General features: G+C 49.7%; 1 protein-coding gene across 2 annotated transcripts in view; it reads left to right on the top strand.

Moving 5' to 3' along the window:
* Positions 1-23,898, top strand: part of LOC134352664 (RAS guanyl-releasing protein 1-like) — a 194,884-nt gene that overhangs the window by 109,870 nt on the left and 61,116 nt on the right. The window contains exons 1-3 of one of the 2 annotated variants that reach the window (XM_063060017.1): positions 793-1,172; positions 6,409-6,590; positions 19,356-19,461. In XM_063060017.1, the coding sequence (XP_062916087.1) occupies positions 1,135-1,172; positions 6,409-6,590; positions 19,356-19,461 (326 nt within the window). In that variant the 5' untranslated portion in view covers positions 793-1,134. Of the gene's footprint in view, positions 1-792; positions 1,173-6,408; positions 6,591-19,355; positions 19,462-23,898 lie in introns of those variants that run through there. The other variant, XM_063060016.1, reaches the window with a different exon arrangement.

The raw sequence follows: 23,898 nt of genomic DNA, 5'->3' as shown, positions 1-23,898 counted from the left end.
ACGCAAGTCCCAGGTGGAGACTCAGGAATACCGTCACACTCAGATGTAGAAGGGTTGTTTGACTAGTCGGGGTTGTTGGCCCCGAGCCGAACCCCCGAACCTGGAGGACCGGTGGACCACTCTTAGTCTGGCCCCTACCCTTTCCCTACCAAGATCCAAAGCAGAAAGCCCTGACCCCAGCCGACGTAGCTCTCCGGGTCATTGAGGGACCCAGGCTTCCAAATCCTACGATAATTCCCACAGCTGCCTGTTTGTACGTTCTCCTCCTGACTGTGTGGGTCTCCCCCAGATGCTCTGGTTTCCTCCCACAGTTAGAAGGTTGTAAGATCATTGTAAGTTGTCCTGCGGTAAGGCTAGGGTTAAATCGGGGTGGGGCGGGGTTTGCTGGGCAGCGCGCTCGAAGGGCTGGAAGGCTTGTTCCACACTGTGTCTCAATAAATAAATTAACAAGGTTGTTTCTTGTCATTTGCCGGTACACAAGTGTAAAGGAGAACAAAATAATGGTTACTTTGGATTTGATGTTGCAAAAAGAAACATAATGAATGTAAGTAGTCATTGATCCCGGGGGAAGTTGGTTTTCGTTACAGTTGCACCATTAAATACATAAGCTTAGCTTATATACGTAGACTGTATTCACATAAAGTGACAGCAGGTGTACAAGTATCTGTGCATAAGGTGACTCTGACAGGAAATGATAAAGTCATGGTGGTTGGGGGGTGTGGTGGAATGGGTTAACGGGTGGAGGTGTTGATCAGCCTGATGGTTTGGGTGGAGAGTAACTGGTTTTGAGTCTGGAGGTCCTGGCCTAGCCGCCTCCCTGGTGGGAGTGGGACAAAGAGACCGTGAGCGGGGTGGGTGGGACCCTTCACGATGTTGCTGTCTTCTCCGGCACCTTTCTGCGTGTACTGTGCGTCCTTGATGGCGGGGCCAAGAACAGTGATGTCTCTCCGCTCTTCTTTCCTTGCGAGGTTCGCCTGACTCTCCCGGGTGAGGGGGGAGCTCTCTCTGGTGCCTGTGCGGAAGAGTTCGGGGGGAAACTGAATCGCTTGGCAATGGGAGGGATCCCGGCCCAACTCCCGACGAGTCCTGACGAAGGGTCTCGGCCTGAAACGTCGACTGCGCCTCTTCCTAGAGATGCTGCCTGGCCTGCTGCGTTCACCAGCAACTTCGATGTATGTTGCTTGAATTTCCAGCATCTGCAGAATTCCTGTTGTTCCCGACCACTACGGCTGGACATGGCCGATTGCCTAATTGACTTATTTATTAAGATACAGCGCAGAATAGGCCCATCAAACCGCGCCACCCAGCAATCCCCCAACTTACCCTGGCCTAATCGCGGGACAATTTACAATGACCAATTAACCCGCTAACCGGTACATCTGAGGACAGTGGGAGGAGACCCACGCGGTCACGGGGAGAACATACAAACTCCTTACAGGCAATGGCGGGAAAATGGCTTCCCGGACACAAACGTAATCATTGTTCACATATCGGAGACTGGCCTGAGGGAGGAGTGTTCTGTTATCCTGGAAAACCTAAACTTTGTATTTTTAAGGCTGTTTTGTGAGGTGATTCCATTTTAATTCAAATACCTAAATATCGCTGACAGATTGCTCCAAACGTGCACCACACTCTGTGTGTCCTTCAGAAAGGTCTCAGGACGTAGTCGTACAACAGGGAAAGAAAAGTGTCCTCAGGTCCACACCAGCCATAAAACACGCACATACACTCGTCCCAGTTCATTCCCCCTAAGTTCCCATGTATTCCCCTCACCTGGACCCCAGGGCAGTACGTTCAGTTATCATGCCAATACCTTTGGGAGGAAGTCCGCGAGCGGGGGGACATGCAATCTCCACACAGACAGAGCCGGAGGTCAGTATCGAACCGAGGTTCTTGGAGTTGTGAGGCAGAGGCTGTGAACAGCCGTGCCACCTTGCCATGCGAAGGGTTAGTGTCGTCTTTTACAACACACACAAAGTACAGGAGGAACCATCAGGGCCAGGCCGCATGTCATCATCGGCGTTGTAAAGTGCCATGTCGTATGACATCATCATCTAGTAATCTACAGCTAGCAGTGGCGGTGAGTTTGACGTGTTCACTCCCCAGTGGCTGAAGGGCTTGCTGCTGATCTCTGTGGAAACGTGTACTCTGCACCCTGAGGCTGTGGTCCGGAGCCTGGGACCCCACCACTGGGGTATCCACCCTTGACCAGCTCTGTCCGGTCCTGATCAAATTCTACTGCTTCAGTGAGACACTGTCTCATTCCTCAACACCTCAGTGAATATCTCTCCCATCTACAACACTCTTGGGATGCTGGTGAGTGTGACCTTACACACTGGGAGTGCAATGTGACCTTACACACTGGGCATGAAATGTGACCTTTACACACTGGGCATGAAATGTGACCCTTACACACTGGGTGTGCAGTGCGACCTTTCACACTGGGAGAGTGATATGACCTTTCACACTGGGAGAGTGATGTGACCTTTCAAACCAGGAGAATGCGTGACCTTTCACACTGGGAGCGCAGTGTGACCTTACACACCAGGAGAACGCGTGACATTACACACCAGGAGAGTGGCGTGACCTTGTGCATCAGCACTGCGGTGTGACCTCACACATGTGGAGTCTGATATGACATTGCACACTGGGGGTGTATTGTGAGCTGGCATTCCAGGTGTATGGCGTGACCAGGAGCGTGATGAGACCTTACACACCGAGATATGGTTGCGACCCTGCATGGGCGGACGTGACACTGGGAGCGACGTTGCCCGTCGTAGACTCACAGAAGTAGGCCCTTCCATCCTGTTCACAGTATCCTCCGGCAAGTCTCAGCCTGTAAGCCACAAGTCCTTCCTCTCTATGTACGGGTGCAAGTGCTTCTTAAATGTTGCATCTGTACCCGCCTTGACCACTTCCTCTGGCAGCTCGTTCCTGGTGCTCACTGTCCCCTGTGTAAAGAAGTTATATCTCAGATCTCTGCCCTCTTACCCGGTGTCTGTGCCCTCCATAACCCTAGGGGAAATGACTATCATTGTCCACTTAATACATACCTGTCATGATTTTACAAACTCCCATGGGGTCGCCCCTTATAGTCCTGTTCTCTAAGGAGTTAAGAACCAGAATGGCCAACATCTCCCTAAACTCAGGCCTTCTAGGCCAGGCTGCAGCCTCAGCATTCTTCTCCGCACCCTCTCCAGCCTGATGATGTCTTTCTTAAAAGATAGTGCCAAGATACTCCAAGTGCGGTCTCGCCAATGACTTCCACAGCACTGCGCAATGGTCTTAGGCAGGGTGCCTCAGACTGCAATCATCAGCGGAGAGCGGAGAGCGAATTTATAAACCGGGCAGGAGCAAAGGATGTTGGCAATGGCGAGGGTGGAGAGGTGTGGGACAGGTGGCAGGGGAGGAGTGCCCTGAGACACCTGGCAAGGTCATTTGATTCCAAACAATGACCATTACAGAATGTCTCTCTGGTGCTTCCCGCTCCCTCCCCTCTCCCTTCCCCTTTCCCCAACCATGATTCCCCTCTCCCTGCCCCCTTCCCACTCTCAGTCCACAATAGAGACCCATATCAGAATCAGGTTTATCATCACTCACAAGTCAAGTGAACCCTCATTTAACTATATACATGTATACCGTCAAATGAGACAACCAATCTTTTGGTTTTTCTCTTGTTTCTTGTGGCAGCAGTACAGTACAATACATAAACTTACTACAGTACTGTGCAAAAGTCTTAGGCACCCTAACTTTATTTTATATATGTGTGTGTGTGTGTCTCTGTATCTGTGTGTGTGTGTGTATGTGTGTGAGTGTATGTGTGTATGTGTCTGTATCTGTGTGTATGTGTGTGTGTGTGTGTGTATGTGTGTGTGAGTGTGTATGTGAGTGTATGTGTGTGTGTCTGTATCTGTGTGTGCATATGTGTGTGTGTGTGAGTGTGAATGAGTGTGTGTGTGTGTATGTGTATGTGAGTGTGTGTGTATGTGTGTGTGTCTGTATCTGTGTGTGCGTGTGTGTATGTGTGAGTGTGTGTGTGTGTGTGTGTATGTGAGTCTGTGTGTATGTGTATGTGAGTGTGTGTATGTGTGTGTGTCTGTATCTGTGTGTGCGTGTGTGTATGTGTGAGTGTATGTGTATGTGAGTGTGTGTATGTGTGTGTGTGCATCCCTAAGACTTTTACACAACACTGTACAACAAGCACATGATGTCCCTCCTATTGAAACTCGACAAAGGCCAGCATGCTAAATGCCTCCTTTTCCACCCTGTCTACTTCTGAGGTTACTTTCAGTGAACTGTGCCCTTGAACTCCCAGGTCCCTGTGTCCCCACAACACTCTTCAGCGTCCTGCCATCCACTCTTCACTGATTTGACTGCCCGAAGGGCATCGCCTCACATCGTTTCCATCCACAGTAGGCTGAAGTCCATTTGCCTTTCCTCAGTCCAGGGCTTCACAACCCGGGGTCTACGGACCCCCTGCTTAATGGTATTTGGTGAATGCAAGCAGGCTTTTTCCACTGAGGCAAGGGGAGAAAAAAACCAGAGGACATGGGTTAAGGGAGAAGGGGGAAAAGTTTAAAGGGAATATTGGGGGGTGCTTCTTCACACAGAGAGCGGTGGGAGTGTGGAATGAGCTGCCAGGCGAGGTGGTAAATGTGGGTTCTTTTTTTAACATTTAAGAATAAATTGGACAGGTACATGGATGGGAGGTGTATGGAGGGATATGGTCCATGTGCAGGTCAGTGGGACTAGGCAGAAAATGGTTCGGCACAGCCAAGAAGGGCCAAAAGGCCTGTTTCTGTGCTGTAGTTTTTCTATGGTTTCTATGGTCTTGGCATAAAAAGGGTTAAGAGTCCCTGCCTTGGTCCATCTCCCTATCTGATCAAAATCTCAGAATCAGGTTTAATATCACCGGAGTATGTCGTGAAATTTGTCTTTACAGAAGCTGTACAATGCAATACATAATAGTAGGAAAATAACTGTGAATTACAGTAAGTTTATGTATCTATATTAAATAGTTACATTAAATAAGTAGCGCAAAAATAAAAAGAAATTAAAATAGTGAGGTAACGTTCATGGGTTCAATGTCCATTTAAGAATCGGATGGCAGAGGGGAAGAAGCTGTTCCTGAATCGCTGAGTGTGTGCCTTCAGGCTTCTGTATCTCCTACCTGATGGTAACAGTGAGAAAAGGGCATGTCCTGGGTGGTGGGGGTCCTTAATGATGGACGCTGCCTTCTGAGGCACTGCTCCTTGAAAATGTCCTGGACACTACAGGGGCCAGTATCCAGGACATTTTACAACTCTCTGCAGCTTACTTCAATCCTGTGCAGTAGCCTCCCGCACTCCCCCCCTACCCCCACACCATACGGTGATACAGCCAGTGAGAACGGTCTCCGCGTTGCACCTGTAGAAATTTGCCAGTGTTTTTGGGACTGACTGAATCTCCTCAGACTCCGGATGAAATGTAGCCCCTCGTGCGATTCTCGGTGTATCGTGTCTCGCTGTCAGCAAGCTGGCCCCGATTTGCTGCCAATGCCACGGTTGCTAATCGGGCCACGTACACTCACGTGCGAGTAGTTGTACGTAAGTTGCGGGGCGCCCCGCTTGTCCTCTGTTCCCAACCCCTCTGCTGTTTGTGGGATCCGCCTGTGCAAGCTCTAGCCTCCCTAGACTCCGACGAGGGGCAGAGTAGGCCGCAGAGCGCCTCACAGCTGGGAGAGGTGCCAAAGTGAGCACGTGCCGTAGAGGAGTGCGCAGCAGCCTCACAGCTCCCGGAAACCCGGATCGATCCCGGCCTCAGATGCTGCCTGTGCGGAATTTCCGCACTCTCCCCGTAAATGCGCGGGCCCCCGCTCCCTGGGCGTTCCGGTTCCCTCCCACACCCTACTACCATCGGCTCGGGGCGAGGGGATGTTGTTAAACGACCCTCAGGTTTTCCCCGGCATAGCCTGACGGGGAAGGAGTTGAGACGGGGAGCAGGGGCGCAAGGTGAAGGAGGGGCGGGGCAAACGGGGTCGTCCTGCTCAGAACCAGTAGCTGTAAGATGGGCCGAGCAGTCAGCGTCTAGATCGCTGCGGGAAGTTTCGACTTTGCTCGGTGAGCTATTGGAGGGATTATGGGATTGACTTTCCCTTTATGTTCAGGACAAGTAACGTTGATCGGGAGTGTGGGGGGGGTGTTGTCGGGGGGGATTGCTGGGAGAGAGTGCCAGTGCTGAGGCTGTACATTTGCAGATGAAGCAACACTTTCCCAGTGAAGGGAGTTTACTCCCTTTTCTAATCTTCTTGTTCCTTGACGTATTTTGCTCAGTCTGTCATGTGAGGTGCTGCTGAAGTCCTTCTCCTTCTCTCCGTCATTCTTTTTGTATTTACCCTGAGCTGTCTGTCTCCACTCTCTCCCACCGCAGAAAGACTCGACATGAGTACCAGAGCACGCTGGGCACCAAGGTGTCTCAGCGGCAGTGCCGGCGGCGAATGACCTGCCCGAGCCCGGCAGAGATCAGCAAGGCCAAAGCCATCATGTCTATCTCCCCACTCACCAAGGCCCTCAGCCTGGATGAACTGCTGAAGAAATGCATACAATCTTTTGGTAAGTGTTCCGTCCACATACTGACCGTGTGTGAGAGTGTCCCTGTGTGTGTCTGTGTGTGAGTGAGACGGTGTGTCGTTGTCTGTGTGTGTGTGTGTGTGTGTGTGTGTGTGTGTCTGTGTGTGAGTGTGTCTGTGAATGTGTGTGTGTGTCTGTGTATGTCAGTGTGTGTGAGAGTGTCCCTGTGTGTGTGTGTGTCTGTGTGTGAGTGTATCTCTTGGTGGGTGAGTGTGTGTGTGTGTGTGTGTGTGTGTATGTGTGTGAGTGTTCCTGCCTGTGTCTATCTGTGGGGTGTGTATGTGTGTCTGTTAGAAAGTGTTTATGTGAGTGCGTGTGTGTGTGTTAGAGAGTGTTTATGTGAGTGTGTGTGTGTATTTCCAAAATTATCAAGCTCTTTCCGAACTCTTTGTTAAATTTGCATTTACATTTTACAAACAAATCTCGGCATGTCTCGAATAGGAATGGTCTGTGTGAGGAGCTGTAATCGTCACTGGGTAAATTTCACACTGGTATCTGCAGTTAGAGCTGTGATCATCACTGGGTAAATTTCACACTAATCTGCAGTTAGAGCTGTAATCGTCACTGGGTAAATTTCACACTGTAATCTGCAGTTAGAGCTGTAATCGTCACTGGGTAAATTTCACACTGTAATCTGCAGTTAGAGCACAGAACAATATATAATGAGTACAAGCCTTTCAGCCCAAGATGTCTGTGCCTGCCACGTTGCGAAATTGAACTCAATCCCTTCTGTCTGCACAGGATCCACCCCTTCGCTGGCCTGCAGGTCACCCTTGGGCAAGGTGTAGCGCCTGCTTAGCCCCAACACCACCCCCCCCCCCCCGAATCAGGGTCACATGAAACCATGGGAGCAGGTGGTGGATGGTCGTGTGAGCAGTCGATACAGATCACAATTCCTGGTTATGCGACCACTGACACCAGGCAGACAATCTCTGAAGAATATGGATAATGGCTGGGGTGGGGTGGGGGGGGGGTCACCTGTCTTGTAAAGATATGGCCCTTCTACAGAAAACCACTTCTCCAGAAATATTTGCCAAGAACAACCATGGGCAAGGACCATGATGGCCCATGTCATACAACACAACGCGTAACGATGATGAACTTGGATCCCAAGATCCTTCCATGCAAGTTACTGAAAGGTTTGATGTTTCATTGAATCAGGGATTCCCAACCTGGGGCCCATGACATAAACAAGGTTGGGAACCTCAACTTTAAATACACTTACTGCTGGCGTCTGTTAAGAAAGGGTCATTTTCCCAAGTCCAGCATAGTGGAGTGCAAAGTTAAGCTTGGCCCCACCCCTCTTGTGTATCCTATTCCCTCACGGAGCTGTGTTCCACTGGGGGAGGGGGCGAGGGCCAAGACAAGCTCTGCACCAGACCGGAAACAAATACTGGCACCCTCTCAGCAGGTCAGGCAGCTGGGTTCACATTGCAGGGTGAAGAACTGGAGAAGTGGGAGGCAAATCCTGTCCAAAAGCACCTGAGATGGGACAAAGAGGCTTGTTCTATGCGAATAGGGTAGTGTAGCCTTGGACTGCACCTTCTGTTTCTCTCTTGGCGTAACAAGATGAACAACGTGGGGGCTGAATCCAAACATGCTAATTTTAGAAAAAGAGAGTGTCTCAGTCATATCTCTCAGAGTGTCCTGATGTATTTTGAGACTGCTGGTAAATTTGTGGGCCATTCTGTGCAGAGAAAGGTTGCACATTAAGGGATGAGGTGCTTGATTAGTTTGGCTTATTAAGGATGCTTTGTTGAGGAGGAATTATTGAGGGGAGATTGTGGAGGGATATTGTTGAGGGCGGATTGTTGAGGAGGAATTATTGAGAGATTGTCAAGGGAGGAGGAATTATTGAGGAGTGATTGGAGGGGATATTGTTGAGGAGGGATTATTAAGGAACAATTGGGAGGGGATATTGTTGAAGAGGAATTATTAATGAGCAATTGGAGGGGGATATTTTTGAGGAGGGATTGTTGAGGGGGCATTTTTAAGGAGGGATTGTTGAAGAAGAATTATTAAGGAGTGATTGTAAAGGGATATTTTTGAAGGGGGATTGAGGGAGAATTGTTGAGGAAGTATTCTTATATAGAGCATAAAACACTACAGCATAGTGCAGGCCATTCGGCCCACAATATTCTGTGACCCATTACCCTACTCTAAGATCAGACTAATCCCTCCCTCTCACATTACCCTTCATTTGCCCAAGTCTCTTAAATGTGCTTAATATATTTGCCTCTCCAACCACCCCTAGCACTGGATTCACACACCCACCACTCTGTGTAAAAAAAACCCTACTTCTTTCATCCCTCCTGTACTTTCAACCAATCACCTTAAAGTTATTAGTGTCAGAATCAGAATCAGGTTTAGTATCACCGGCATATGGCGTCAAATTTAATGTTAGGTGGCAGCAGTACAATGCAATACATAATAATTTTAAAAACCATAGATTACAATTAAAAATACATAATAAAAATTAGGTTAAGTAAGTCGTGCAGAAAGAGAGTAAAAAAATATTGAGGTAGTGTTCATGGGTTCATTGTCCATTCAGAAATCGGACGGCAGAGGGGAAGAAGCTGTCCCCAAAATGTTAAGTGTGTGTCTTCAGGCTCCTGTACCTGTCTGGTGGTAACAATGGGGATTAGTGCGTGTAAGTGCTTTCTGGTCAGAATGGGCTCGATGGGCCAAAGGGCCTGTTCCCGTACTGCGTGACTCACTGGCGCCTGGACGGGATGTCCAAAGCTCAGGAACGCTATGATTAAGCTGAAGGACCTTTGTACCCACAGATGGCAGAGGAGTCTGCGTCTGATCTGCGGGCACTTTCGTTTCTCTTGCCTCTGCATTTGCATCGCCTCATCTACTCTGTGCAGGTCTGCAAATACACAAGCTCAAAGCCTGCAGAAAGTCAGTAGAACTCTGCAGTAACCACCACCACCCCCCCCTCCCCAACTAACCCCTGGGCCACAAATTCCGATACTCTGCACTTCCAGTTGCAGGAGACAGTGTTGTAATGCATGGTTAATGTCCCCTTGAACCAAGTCTGGCCATTCTCCTCTGACTTCTCTCGTTAACGAAATGTTCTTGCCCACCGAATTGCAGCTGACTGGACGCCTGCTGCTTTCGGCACCATTCTCCGTAAGCTCTAGAGACTGCTGTGCGTGAAAACCCCAGGAGATCAGCGGTTTCTGAGACACTCAACCCACCCAGTTTGGCACCAGCTATCATTCCACGGTCAAAGACACTTCGATCACATTTCTTCCCCATTCTGATGTTCGGTCTGAACAACAGCTGAACCTCTTGACCGTGTCTGCATGCTTTTATGCATTGAGTTGCTGCCACACGATTGGCTGATTAGATACTTGCATTAATGAGCAGGTGTAAAGGTGGACCCAATAAAGTACCCACTGAGCATATGTCATTAAATTTGTTGTCTTTGTGGCAAGGCGTTAAAAAATACTATTAGTTGCAACTAAAACTATAAATAGCTTAAAAGAGGAATAATGAGGTTCGTAGGCTGTTCAGCAATCTGAGGGCAGAGGTGAAGAAATGACGCTGAGTTCAAATTAAATGGCTTTTTTCTTTAAATGAAAACTCTATTGTTTTTGTCAGTCACCGTGAAACAACTGTACTGTTGTAAATCCTGACAGGGTCACCCATGCCCCTCTGGGTAAAGAGAACTCTTCTCACCTCAGCTCTAAATAGCTGACCTCTGATGTTTTGAAACTATGACCCTTTTTCTTTGCAGGTCCCCCTATCTCTACCTTCAGGCCCCATGCTTTTGAGGTTCTCCCACATTGACTTGGACAGTGGATGGGCCAGTCGGAATGACCAGGAGATGTGGAATTTGACCTTTAGGTTCATAGACTAATGGTCGCCCCACTCTGCTGTTGACCTTCCTGGATGTAGAAACCAGTCTGATTGTCACCAGGAGAAATCTGACCTTCGAACCCTGCCTGGACTTTGTGGTGGAACTCCACATCTCCTGGTCACTGTGATTGGCCCACCCACAGCCAATGACCCTCAGCGTAAAAGATCATGAGGCATAGGAGAAGGGTTAAGCCACTCGGCCCGTCGAGTGTGCTCTGTCATTTGATCATGGCTGGTTTATTTAACCGGAGCACCCCGAGGCGACGCACGTGGTCAAACGGAGGATGTGCAGACTCCGCACAGACAAGCGCGCGAGTTCAAGATCGAACCGGAGTCACTGGAGCTGGAAGGCAGCGGTACTACCTGCTGCATCGCTGCAGTCACCCACCCCCATCCTTTCTGTGCGCGCCATGAGTCAAGGCCATTCGGTCCATCGCGTGTGTGCCGTCTCTTCAAAGAGCTCTGCTTTTTCCTTGTGGCCATGTCTGGTTCACCTTCTTGTCCATTCTCGGCCCAGGCCGGGCTCCACCCAGACAGGCTCCCTACCCTCTAAAGGGCACCCTTCCCAGCTGTTTCGCAATCAGCCAAGCAAGAACTTTTCTTCACCTTCCTTCCCACCTTTCTACCAAACACTTTAAACCTCTGGCCTTAAATGTACATCCAAGGGTTCTTTTTTCTCTCCAATCCTGATGAAGGGTCTCAGCCCGAAACGTCAACTGTTTACTCTTTTGCGTAGATGCTGCCTGGCCTGCTGAGTTCCTCCAGCATCTTGTGTGTGCCACTTTGATTTCCTGCAGATTTTCTCTCGTTTGTGATTGCAAGCAGAAGACGTCAATAAGCTTGCTGCCGAGGTGTGTGGGGGATTCTCCCTGTGTGCTGACTGCGATTCCCTAACATCTGCGGTCCGTCCGGCAGCCTCAGCGGGAAATGCTGGGCGCCTGATGCAGTCTCTGTAGAGAACAGAGGCGGGCTTATCGGAACAGGGAGATAGTAATCTTCGTGGGTGTTTACTGAGAAACTCTGCAACGCTCCAGCCTCCCTCTAAACCTCAGAGGACTCTGCAGCCGATGCAGGAGGGCTGAGGAGAAAAGCAGAGAGATACTAACCTGGAAATTCAGCCCTTTATGACCCCCCACCCCCACCCCGGCACCCCACCGTCCCGCACACCACACACATGCTGCCTCATCACCTGACGGCCCGATGACACTCAGGAAACCAGCCCTCGTGGTGTTCGCCATGAAAGCCACCGACTTGGGAAATGCGACAACCTCCGCGAGCCCACCGCCCGAGACCCCAGACGCTGCGACGCGGAGGTGCCTGTGGTCCCCTCGCCCTGCGATGGCTCTGATGTCCACCCACGAGCGTTTGTCAGATGTCGGAGGCACGAGGCAAAGTGTGTCCCATGTCGCTCAGAATTAGGCCCCCCTCGCACCAGCAAGATCATTTGAGTCAGAATCAGGCTTGTTATTGCTGACATACAATGCTGGGCAAAAGTCTTATGCTCATATCTATAGCAAAGGTGCCCTCTAACTTTTGCACAGCACCATAATAAATTTGAAATTATGCTATTATAATTTTGAAATCTACAGTGTTGTGCAAAACCCTTACACACGTGCAGTATATATATCTAGGGTGCCTAAGACTTTTGCACAGTACCGCCGTAATTTTATGTATTGCACTGTACTGCTACCACAAAAAAAACAAATTTCATGATGTGTGACTGATGATAAACCTGATTCTGACATGGATCTCTATTGTGGACTGAGGGTGGGAAGGGGCCAGGGAGAGGGGAATTGTAGTTGGGAAAAGGGGAAGGGAGAGGGGAATTGTAGTTGGGAAAAGGGGAAGGGAGAGGGGGGAGTCATGGTTGGGAAAAGGGGAAGGGGGGAGCGGAAGCACCAGAGAGACATTCTGTAACGATCAATAAACCAATCGATTGGAATCAAATGACCTTGCCTGGTGTCTCAGGGCCGGCTGTGTCTGCACCCATGTCAACCCCTCCCGCAGCGCTCCACCCTTGGCATTCCCAGCATCCTTTGCTCCCGCCAGATCTGCCAACTCTCAGTCCTCTCCACGTTGACAAATACAGTACTGTGCAAAATGTATATATATAACTTTCTCCCTGAATGTTGGTCATGAGAAGAGGACATACCCTGGTGAGGGTCCTTCACTACGAATGCTGTCTTGAGGCAATGCTCCTTGACGGCAGGGAAGCTGGCGCCCATAACGGGGCTGGCTGAGTCTCTGATTTCCTCCCACGGTCCGAAGACGTACCTGTTAGGTTCGCGAGCAACAGAAAATCTGCAGATGCTGGAAATCAAAGCAATACCTACAAAATTGCTGCAGGAGCTCAGCAGGCCAGGCAGCATCCGCGGAAAAGAGTCAACAGTCGACGTTTCGGGCCGAGACCCCCAGCCTTTTCCGCGGATGCTGCCTGGCCTGCTGAGTTCCTCCGGCATTTTGTGTGTGCCGGTTAGTAGGTGAATTGGTCAGGGTCAATTGCCCCGTGATGAGGCCGGGGTGAAAGTGGCAGGTTGCTGGGTGACGAGGCTCAGCCTGTTCCGCGCTGGATCTCTGAAATAAGAAAACTGAAAATGCAGACTCTGTACCTTTTTCTGAAACTGTGCAGAGGCCCCTCCTTACCAGATGGTGATGCAGCCAGTCAGAATGGGCTGCGCAGTAAATCTGCAGAAATTTGATGACAGTATCCTTAAAGAGCCTCTGCTTTGGCTCTCCCCTCACCCTCAATGGTCCAGACCAGGGGTTCCCAACCTTTTTTATGTCGTGGGCCAATACTATTAAGCATTGGGGTCCGTGGACCCCAAGGACCCCAGATTGGGAAGCCTCTGGTCTAAACCGGCCAGTGCTGCCCAGTGGGGTTGAGCGAAGCACAGGACTGCATTAAGTAAAAAGAGGGAGCCGAGCTTTCTAACAGGCCTGACCTGAATGGGTGATCATTATCAGGCATTTGGCCATTTGAATCTGGGTAAGAAATCGTTCAAAATTAGTCAGAAGAGTAATCTGTGAGTTGCATCTTTGGTTTGCGAACTGCACCATCTCCCTCAGCCCTGGAACTTTGACTGTTGTCAAAAACAAGCCGGCCGAGATAACACCAACCAGCAAGCACACTCGATCCTGCAGATAGCAGCCTCCGCGAAGCCTTGCTGTGTGTTTGGAGGGCAGCTCAGTGAGCGGAGCCCGTGCCTCGCCAGTGACCCAGATCCGTCCCTGACCTCGCACCCTATCCGGGCGCGTTCTCCCCGCGATGGCGCAATTCCCCCGGGCACTCCCATCTTCCCTTCCACGTCCCAGTGAGGTGGCTGCCCGGCGGATTAGTTAAGTCGGCGGGTGGTGGAACCTGTGAGGAAATGATGGGAGATCAGAGGAGCTAAAATGGGGCGGGTGGTATTCATGCAAAAAGATGTTTAGTGATCAGTGCAGACATGCTAGGCAAGAGCACCTGCTTCACTGCTTCAAAGCAAGGATGTAATGTTGAGACTTCATAAAGCACTGATGAGGCTTGGAGTATTGTGAGCAGTTCTCGGGCCCCTTACCTAAGAAAGGATGTGCTGAAACTGGAGAGGGCTCAAAGGAGATTCATGAAAATGACTCTGTAATCAAAAGGCTTGTCATATGAGGAGAAGTTGGTGGCTCTGGGCCTGTACTCGCTGGAATTCAGAAGAATGAGTGGGTGGGGGGGATCTCATTGAATCCTATCGAATCTGGAAAGGGCTCGGTAGAGTGGATGTGCACAGGATGTTTCTTAAGGTGGGGGAGTCTAAGACCAGGGGACACAGCCTCAGAATTGAGGGACACCCATTTAGAACAGAGATGAGAAGGAACTTCTTTAGCCAGAGAGTGGTGAATCTGTGGATTCATGGACAAAGGTGCTGGTGGAAGTCAAGTCATTGGGTATATTTAAGGCAGAGGTTGATAGATTATTGACTAATCAGAGCATGAAAGGATATGGGGAGAAGGCAGGATTTTGGAGCTGAGAAGGAAAATAGATCAGCCATAACGAAATGGCAGAGCAGACTCGATGGGCCAAATGGCCTAATTCTGCTCCTATATCTTATGGTCTAAACAAAATATTTACAATATTACTGAAATATTAAATACACAGCAGCTGCCATTTGCTGTTGGCCATGCCACCCTAGGAAAAGGGAATTGTCTGTCTCTCTCATTATCTTGTACATCTCTGTCAAGTCATCTCTCAGCCTCCTTCACTCCAAAGAGAAAAGCCCCAGCTCACTCAAACTTTCCGCTCTAGTGGAAAGTTTCTAAGACGTGCTCTCTAATCCGTCCAGCATCCTGGTAAATCTCCTCTGCACCCTCTCTAAAGCTTCCACATTCTTCCTATAAAGAGGTGACCAGCACCGAACACAATAATCTAAATGTGGTCCAGCCAGAGTTTTATAGATCTGCCGCATTACGTCATAGACCTGGAACTCAATCCCCTGACTAAGGAAAGCCAACACACAAAAGGCCTTCTTAGCCACCCTGTTAACTTGCCAGGCAACTTGTGAGAGATCTATGGACTGAGTCCTTCCAAAGTGTATCTCTATGCACATTTCTGGATTAAACTGCATCTGCCATTACTCTGCCCAGCTCTGCATCTATATTACTCTGTTGCTCTGTTTGTTACCCTTGCTCGTTCTATTGATCTACATCTCTCTCTGTCTCTGAAGCTGTAGATTCACACCACACAGAAATTGGCCAAACTCATCCATGCCGACCAAGTTGCCTACATTTGGCCCATGTCCCTCTAAACCTTTCTTAGTCATGTACTTTCCCAAATGTCTTTTAACCTTTGATATTGTACCTGCACCTACAGCTTCCTCTGGCAACTTATTCCATACAGTACTGTGCAAAAGTCTAAGGCACGTGTATTCAGCTCGTGAGCCTAAGACTTTTGCACGGTACTGTAGTAATTTTATGTATTGCACTGTACTTCTGCCACAAAAAAAAACAAATTTCATGACATATGTGAGTGATGATAAACCTGATTCTGATCTGGGTCTCTATTGTGGACTGAGAGTGGGAAGGGGGCAGGGAGAGGGGAATCGTGGTTGGGAAAAGGGAAGGGAGAGGGAAGCACCAGAGAGACATTCTGTAATGATCAATAAACCAATTGTTTGGAATCAAATGACCTTGCCTGGTGTCTCAGGGCTGGGTGTGTCTGCACCCACACTACCCCCCCCCACTCCCCACCCTGGCACTCCTTGTCTGCCACCTGTCCCACACCCGTCCCACGGCGCTCCACCCTCACCCTTCCCAACATCCTTTGCTCCCGCCAGTTTGCAAACTCGCTCTCTGCCCCATGTTGACCAGTACCATACTGTGCAAAAGACTGGGGCGCCCCGGCTCTATACACGTGCCTAAGACTTTTGCACAGTACGGTATCCTCTCCACCCTCTGCCATACAGGTTCCTGTTACATCTTTCCCCTCTCACCTTAAACCTATGCTCTCCCCTACCCTGTGACCATCCACCCTATCTGTCCGTTGTGATATTAAACGACTTGGTGAGGGAACCCTTTAGTGTCCTTTACTCCAAGGGAAAATGGCCAAGCCTGTCCAGTCTCAAGACCTCCATCCCTGGCAGTGTCCTTGTGCATCTTTTCTGCATTCTTTCCAGCCTAACGAGGTCCTCCCTTTCTCTCCACACCCCTGTGTTTATCCCTCAGCACAAGCGTCACAGATACTCAGGCCTCCGTCACCTTGCCCTTTGTGGGATCTTGCTGTGTAAAAGCCCCTGTCCTGGCCAATGTACCTGTGATTCCGCAGTGGTTCAAAGCATCAGACCCCAGTGCCTTCTCAGTGGGGCGATGGGCCACAAAGCCTTTCTGGTGACACCCTGCCCCTGAAGAAGGACGATGTGAGATGTCCCAAGGATGTGCCAGGTGCTATAAAAATGCAGCTCACTGTAGCGAGGAGCCAAGGTCAGGTTAGCCTTCGAGCTGGTCACACTGACCCTGTGGACACACTAAAACACCCGGAGAGGAGCAGAGCTATTGCTTAAAGTCCTGCCGGAGGGTCTCGGCCCGAAACGTCGGCTGTACTTTCTTCTCCCACAGGTGCTGCCTCCAGCATTTTGTGTGGATTGCCCGGATTTCCAGCATCTGCAGATTTTCTCTTGTTAGCACTTAAAGTCCTTTGTTAGATACGTGGGTTATGACCAAAGGGAAAATGGCTGGTGCCACTTTGGCAGTTTAGTCCAAGGGTGTTTATTAGGTGCATCGAAAATCAAACTTTCAAAACTTAGTGAAAACTGCCAATACTTACAAAAGGATATTGACCAAAAAGCACAACAATAGCTCCATACTATTTTAGTCCAGCGTAAACCCCTGGCAGCCCCGATCTCTCTCTCCTGCTGAGAGTGATCAGCTCCTTTTTATTCATCACGAGGACCTACTGCACCATCTTTAATTACCAACAGTTAACTTAAAGCAACACATGAATCAGAATGTGATGCATCCCTCAATCATATCACAAAATAAACCTTAAATACAGTAAACAAATGATATATACACATTTGCACATCCTTATCACTAAAGAAATGGAATGTCCTGCAGTGTACGGTGGGACAGGCACTAAAAGGCCAACCGAGCACATCAGCTCGGTTTAGGACCCGTCATGGGAAGAGACCGGGGGAAGACATTGAAGTGTGCAGACTCGGCGCCATGACAACAGAATGACAAGGCGTGTACGAATGTGCATGTGTAAGGAGTGCGTTTAGCGAGTGCCCTCCGTCGCACCCTTCATCAGAGTTGATTAGTTTGCAAGTTCTGAGAACATGCACAAGGCAGCAAACGACAAATTCCATCGTATTCGTTCATCGTTGTCAGGTGGCGTTCATCGGAGGGTGATGAGCAAGAGGGACTGGAGGTCGGGCTCACCTCCAGAGGAGCGGCCTCCCAGTCTTGCTCCTCCACCACTCAGTGAGAGCATGGTGACTCGACCTCTGGCCTTGGACCTGCCCCGGAGATCGCGGGCAAGGTGGGCACAGGTCATGGCCAAGGTGATGCTCCTTTAAGGCTTTGCCCACCGCCCTGGAGACCCGAACACGCTGGGAGCCGCATAGCAGCACCCGGAACCCAGCAGAAGTTTCTTGGAGTTACACGCTGACAGGGTGGCATTGGCTGCTGAATTCAGAAAGGGAGAAGAGCAAGATGGCTGTCTGGAACAGGAAACTACACGGGCAGGGGTGGATGGTGTAATCGACCTGGTGTTTCGACATGCTGACCATTCAGAGGTGGAGGAAGCAGGGCAGGGGACTGTGTTCGAAGCTCTGGAAGCCGAGGTGACTGCCTCCCTAGGGCAAACACCTGCACTTCCTGTGCCACACTCGGAGTGTTTCCCTGAGAGAAAGGGGCATTTCGGACTCTGTGTCCACCCGGCGGGGTGGCAGCTACATCAGAAAGTTTAGTTAGTCGAGCTGATGAGGCTTGTGTGAACGCAGTGGCTTCCCAGTGGGCTCAGTGATGTTAGACATGAGCTGATCCTGTGGTGATGAGTCTGGTGCAGAAAATTAACACTGGGGATCCTATTGAACAGCACAGCAGCCGCAGAGGGCTGAATGGCCTCTTGCCTCTGGTGGCTCGGTCGCGTGGTGGTTAGCCCAACGCTTTGCAGTACCAGATGTACCATCAGTTGGGGTTTGATTCCCACTGCTGTCTGTAAGGAGTTCGTACGTTCTCCCCGTGACCGTGTGGGTTTCCTCCAGGTGCTCTGGTTTCCTCCCACAGTCCAAAGGTGTGCAGTTAGGGTTAGGGTTAGTGAGTCGTGGGCATGCTGCCTTAGCGGCTGAAGTGTGGCGACACTTGTAGGCTGCAAAAAATAAAACAAATTTCATGACATACGAGGGGTGATTGATAAGTTCGTGGCCTAAGGCAGAAGGAGTCAATTTTAGAAAACCTAGCACATTTATTTTTCAACATAGTCCCCTCCTACATGTACACACTTAGTCCAGCGGTCGTGGAGCATACGGATCCCTTCGTTGTAGAAGTGGTCCACAGCAGGGGTGATTGATAAGTTTGTGGCCTAAGGTAGAAGGAGATGTGTTATTAACTTCAAACTTTCTGCATTTTCACTCAAAGAGTTGAACTGCATATGCATGTAACGAGAGCTGTATAACTCATCTCCTACCTTAGGCCACGAACTTATCAATCACCCCCCCCCCCCCCCCGCTGTGGACCACCTGGAGGTTCAAGACGCTCTCGTGCAAATACACAAGCACGATTGCCGTATCTACTGTGCTTCTGAATCCATGGTTGTGACACAAGTGACCTTGCCCGGTGTCTTGGGGCTGAGTGTGCCCCCCTCCCCCTGGCACTCCTTCCCTGCCACCTGTCCCTCACCCCTCCCACGGCACTCCACCCTCATCATTCCCGACATCCTTTACTCTCTCCAGATTTACGAACTTGATTCCCGCTCCACGTTGACAAATGTGACAAATGCAGTACCGTGCAAAAGTGTTAGACCCCTTGCAATATATATATATCTGTGTGTGTGTGTGTGTGTGTGCCTAAGACTTTTGCGCAGTAGGTATGTTAATATAATTGTCAAATACCCTGTAATTAATTATGTGTTAATGAATCGTGGTCAGTATAGATGTGAATGAACTGGAGGTCTCTCTCCACACTGTAAACATTATGACTACTTTGTTTCAGATTTCCATCAGCTACAGTATTTGTGTGACACCTCGTGCCTCTCACGTTATTCCGCTGACTACAAAGCAGTGAATTTCCGCCTCAGAGTGGAACCTGTTGAGCCCACCGCACGCCCGCGTTGTCATCTGAGGGTGACTTCCGCGCCGTGTCGGGCGCTGGGCTCCCACCCTGGGCGGACCCCTTGTGACGTGTGATTTCGTGTCTCCCCAGATGTGGACGGGAATCTGCGGTGCGGCAGCGAGACTGTGAACGTGACACTGATGATGCACATCTGGATCATCCCGTCGTCGGAATTCGCCCACAGGCTCCTGGTGCTATATCCTTTCAACCAGCTGCGGCCAGAGACCGCCCTGAAACAGTTCACACAGGGTGCTCGGTGAAGGGAGTTAGCAAAATCTATCTGCATTTAGTGTTGGCAATCAACGAGTCTCAAAACATGGATGTTAATGGCAGTATCATACACTCGGTGACCACTTTAGTACAAATCATCTCCACCTAATAAAGTGGCCACTGGGTGTATATTTGTGGTCTTCAGTTGCTGTAGCCTGTCCACTTTAAAGTTCGACATGTTGTGCATTCAGAGATGCTCTTCTGCACACCACTGTTGTAACGCGTAGTTATCTGAGTTACTGTCACCTTCCTGTCAGCAGGAACTGGTCTGACTATCTTCCTCTGACTTTTCTCTCAACAGGGTTGGGGTCGGCAGTTCGGGGAGGAATTAAGGTTAGGATTCGGGTTGGAGTCGGGGTTCAAGGTGGATTTAGGGGCTGGAGTCAGGGCTCAGGATGGATTTGGGTTCCGGGTTGGAGTCAAGGGTGCGGAATGGATTTAGGGTTTGGATTCAGGATGGGTTTAGGATTAGGGTACAGGTTGGTCTTGGGGTTCAAGATGGATTTGAAGTTAGGATACTAGTTGGAATCAGCATTGGGGATGGATTTAGGGTTTGGATTCCAGGCCCAGGATGGATTTAGGGTTAGGATTCGGGATGATGTTCAGGGCTCAGAATGGATTTAAGGTTTGGACGGGATGGTGTCCGGGCGAGATGGATTTAGGGTTTGGGTTCGCATTGGTGTCGGGACTTGAGATAGAGTTTGGGTTGGAGTTGGGGCTAGGAATGGATTTAGGGTTTAGATTTAGGTTTCAGATGGACTTAGGGTTTGGATTTGGGTTGGATTCAGGGTTTGGGGTGGATTTAGGATTTGGATTTGGGTTGGTGTCGGGGCTCGGGCTGGATTTAGGGTTAGGATTCGGGATGGTGTCTGGGCGGGAAGGATTTAGGGCTTGGGTTCGTGTTGGTGTTGGGACTAGGGATAGAATTCGGGTTGGAGTATGGGGTCAGGATGGATTTAGGGTTTGGATTCAGGGCTCAGGATGGATTTAGGGTTTGGATTCAGGATAGAGTCTGGGCTTGGGATGGACTTATGGTTTGGATTTGGGATGGTGTCAGGGCTCGGGATGGATTTAGGGTTAGGATTCGGGTTGGATTTAGGGTTGGGATTCAGGGTTTGGGATGGATTTAGGGTTTGGATTCAGGTTGGGATTCAGGTTGGAGTCTGGGCTCGGGATAGATATAGGGTTTGGATTTGGGATGGTGTCGGGGCTCGGGATGAATTTAAGGTTAGGATTCGGGTTGGATTTAGGGTCGGGATTCAGGTTGGAGTCTGGGCTCGGGATGGATTTAGGATTTGGATTTGGGATGGTGTCGGGGCTCGAGATGAATTTAGGGTTAGGATTCAGGATGGATTTAGGGTTTGGTTTCGGGATGGATTTTGGATTTGGATTTGTCTTGGTGCCAGGGTTTGGGATGGATTTGGGTTTGGGATTCGAGTTGGATTCAGGGTTCAGTATGAAGTCAGCGTTCAGACTGAAGTTAGGATTTGGGTGTCAGTGTGCGTGCAGTGGAAACCTTATCCCTCCCGCTTGTGTTTGCTGTGTTCTTACTGGAGGATCTGTTTTCTCACAGTCTCTGCCCCACTGATTCGGCCCACGCCTTCAGTAGCCTGATCCCACTCCACTCGCGTTTAATGGGGTTTCTGCTCTACAATGATGAGACCCGTCATAAATTGGAAGATTGCTTCGGGAGCACCTCCACACTATTCGCCATAAGCAGGACTTCCTGGGGCCAAACATCTTAATTCCATTTCCCGTTCCCATTCCAACATGTCAGTCCATGGTCTCCTCTTGTACCAAGATGAGGCCACCCTCAGGGTGGAGGAGCAACACCTTATATTCCGTCTGGGTAGCCTCCAACATGATGGCATGAATATTGATTTTTCCTTCCTGTAAACAATTATTAATTCTCCCCCCCCCCATCTCTCACTCGGACCTTTTTCCTCTTCTCACCTGCCTGTTACCTCCCCCTGGGTCCCCTCCTCCTTACCCTTTCTCCTGTGGTCCACTCTCCTCTCCTATCAGATTCCTCCTTCTTCACTCCTTGACCTTTCCCACCCGCCTGGCTTCACCTATCACCTTCTAGCTTCTATCCTTCCTCTCCCCTCTTTATAAAGGCGTCTCTCCCCTTCCTTCTCAGTCCTGAAGAAAGGTCTCGGCCCAAAATGTTTACTATCTATCCAATTCCATAGATGCTGCCTGACCTGCTGAGTTCTCCAGCTTTTCGTGTGTGGTTCTATGCTCTACTGTTCATTAGTGTAGGATGCGGGTCCCGAGTATTGTATGTATGTACAGGGAGGGGGCAGTGGGGGAGGTTTGAGCTTTGTTAGGATCACGGGCAATGCGGGGGTGTCTGCGGGATAAGAGAGGAGAGGTTTTCGCTCGTGCTTATGTTGAATCAGACCCAGAGGTCCGAACATTCGGGGTGGGGTGAGGGTCACGGCCTGGATCTTGGGCAATTGGTTTGCAGGAGGATGAGGGACAGGTCTGGGTTGATTTTAGTGTTAGAGGAGGGAGTGGGTGCGGGTAGGCCGGTCAAGTGTGGAGGTCAGGATCATGGGACATTAGGATTGGGTCAGGGGGTGGGGTTGAGTGTGGAGTGTCATGGCAAAGGGTTGTTAGGGTTAGGGATGGGGACAAATGTTAAGGATGTGGCATGTGGGACATTAGTGTTAGGAGAGGGGGCAAGTGTAGATTGGAGTTAGCGTTAGGTCCCTTCTAGGTTGCCACCAGGCTGATTCACCCTCTGACCCTTCCTCAACCTCTCATCAGTCCTGACGAAGGGTCTCGGCCTGAAACGTCGACTGCGCCTCTTCCTATAGATGCTGCTTGGCCTGCTGCGTTCACCAGCAACTTTGATGTATGTTGCTTGAATTTCCAGCATCTGCAGAATTCCTGTTGTTTGCTTCTCATCAGCAGATGTTACTTTGCGACAGATTAATGTATTTGGTGGCAAGACTCAAATATTGATAATGGGGACACTCTGTGGTCCCTACTCCGTTGGTAACTGAGAGGGGAAGTCCTCACGGGTGTGAGAGATCCCGTTTCTCCTTTGAAGAACAGTGTTCAGAGAACTGACGCCTTGCAAAAAATTACTTCGAGGTCCCTGAGTGATAGATAAGCGTATCTGTTTCCTGCTTAGATAGAGTTTCAAAACTCCCTACAAGCTCAGTAACCTTGTACAGTACAGCATAGCACTTCTGATAACCACAGTGTTTCTTAACCTCTTAGTGAATGGGTCAGTATGTTGTAACAACAGGGAAAACTTCCCTCCTTTTCGTATGGTTTGATTAGGCATGTAACCTCACTCTGGGAAGACAGGAGAGGAAGGGGGTCCTTGTAGACTCTCTCACCGACCTTTTCCTGGTAGCCAGCCATTTTAATTCCACTCCTCATTCCCATTTTGATATGTCCATGGCCTCCTCTACTGCCACGACGAGGCCTCTCTCAGGCTGGAGAAGCAACACCTCATACACCTTAGCCTTGAGATGGTGGCATTAAAGGGTGAACATTTGCCTACAACCCCAATGGGAATCATCAAATATTCCCCGGTTAGGACTAGGACAGCTGAAATCCAGTCACAGCCATGGGTACTTCAGTAAACAACATTGTTTTTAATATATTGTAATGTGCTGCTGCCACAAAACAACAAATTCCAATGATATTAAACCCGATTCTCATTCTGATTCATTCCTCCTAGCCTCTAACTTGGCAACATGAACAACCTCTGGTTATTTCAATGCCTCCCTGCTCTCTCTTTCTCTATTCCCATTCCAGCTTACCTCTTACCCCTTCTCTTCTCCTCACCTACCTATTTCCTCCTCTGGTGATCCTCCCTCTCCCTTTCTCCTATGCTCCACTCTCCTCTCCTATCAGATTCCTCCTTCTTCAGCCCTTTACATTTTCCACCTATCACCTCCCAGTTTCTTACTTAATCCCCCCTCTCCCACCCACCCACCTATCTTCCCTCTCACCTGGCGTCACCTAAGGCCTGCCAGCTTGCACTGGCTACGTCTCTCCCACCCTTCTTATTCTGGCTTTTTCCCCCTTCCTTTCCAGTCTCAGTGAAAGGTCTTGGCCTAAAATGTCGACTGTTTATTCCTCTCCGGGGATGCTGCCTGACCTGCTGAGTTCTTCCAAAACTTTGTCCATGTAGCTCTGGATTTCGAACACCTTCTGTTTCTCACTGCCCGTTCACTCTCTTGGCTCATTGGTTGAGATAACCCCATCTTAATTTGATAATCACGGAGTGACAGAAAGGTCGACAGCACCAAACGAGCCCATTGAATTCATACTGGTTCGATATGGAATCAGTTGTTTGTCCCGATTCCCCCTTCCGTATAACCAGAGCTTCTCATTCCTG

Source organism: Mobula hypostoma, chromosome 10, assembly GCF_963921235.1.
Source record: "Mobula hypostoma chromosome 10, sMobHyp1.1, whole genome shotgun sequence".
Classification (NCBI taxonomy): Eukaryota; Metazoa; Chordata; class Chondrichthyes; order Myliobatiformes; family Myliobatidae; genus Mobula; species Mobula hypostoma.
The sequence above is the reverse complement of the archived record's forward strand: the minus strand, read 5'-3'. Positions and strand labels throughout refer to the sequence as shown.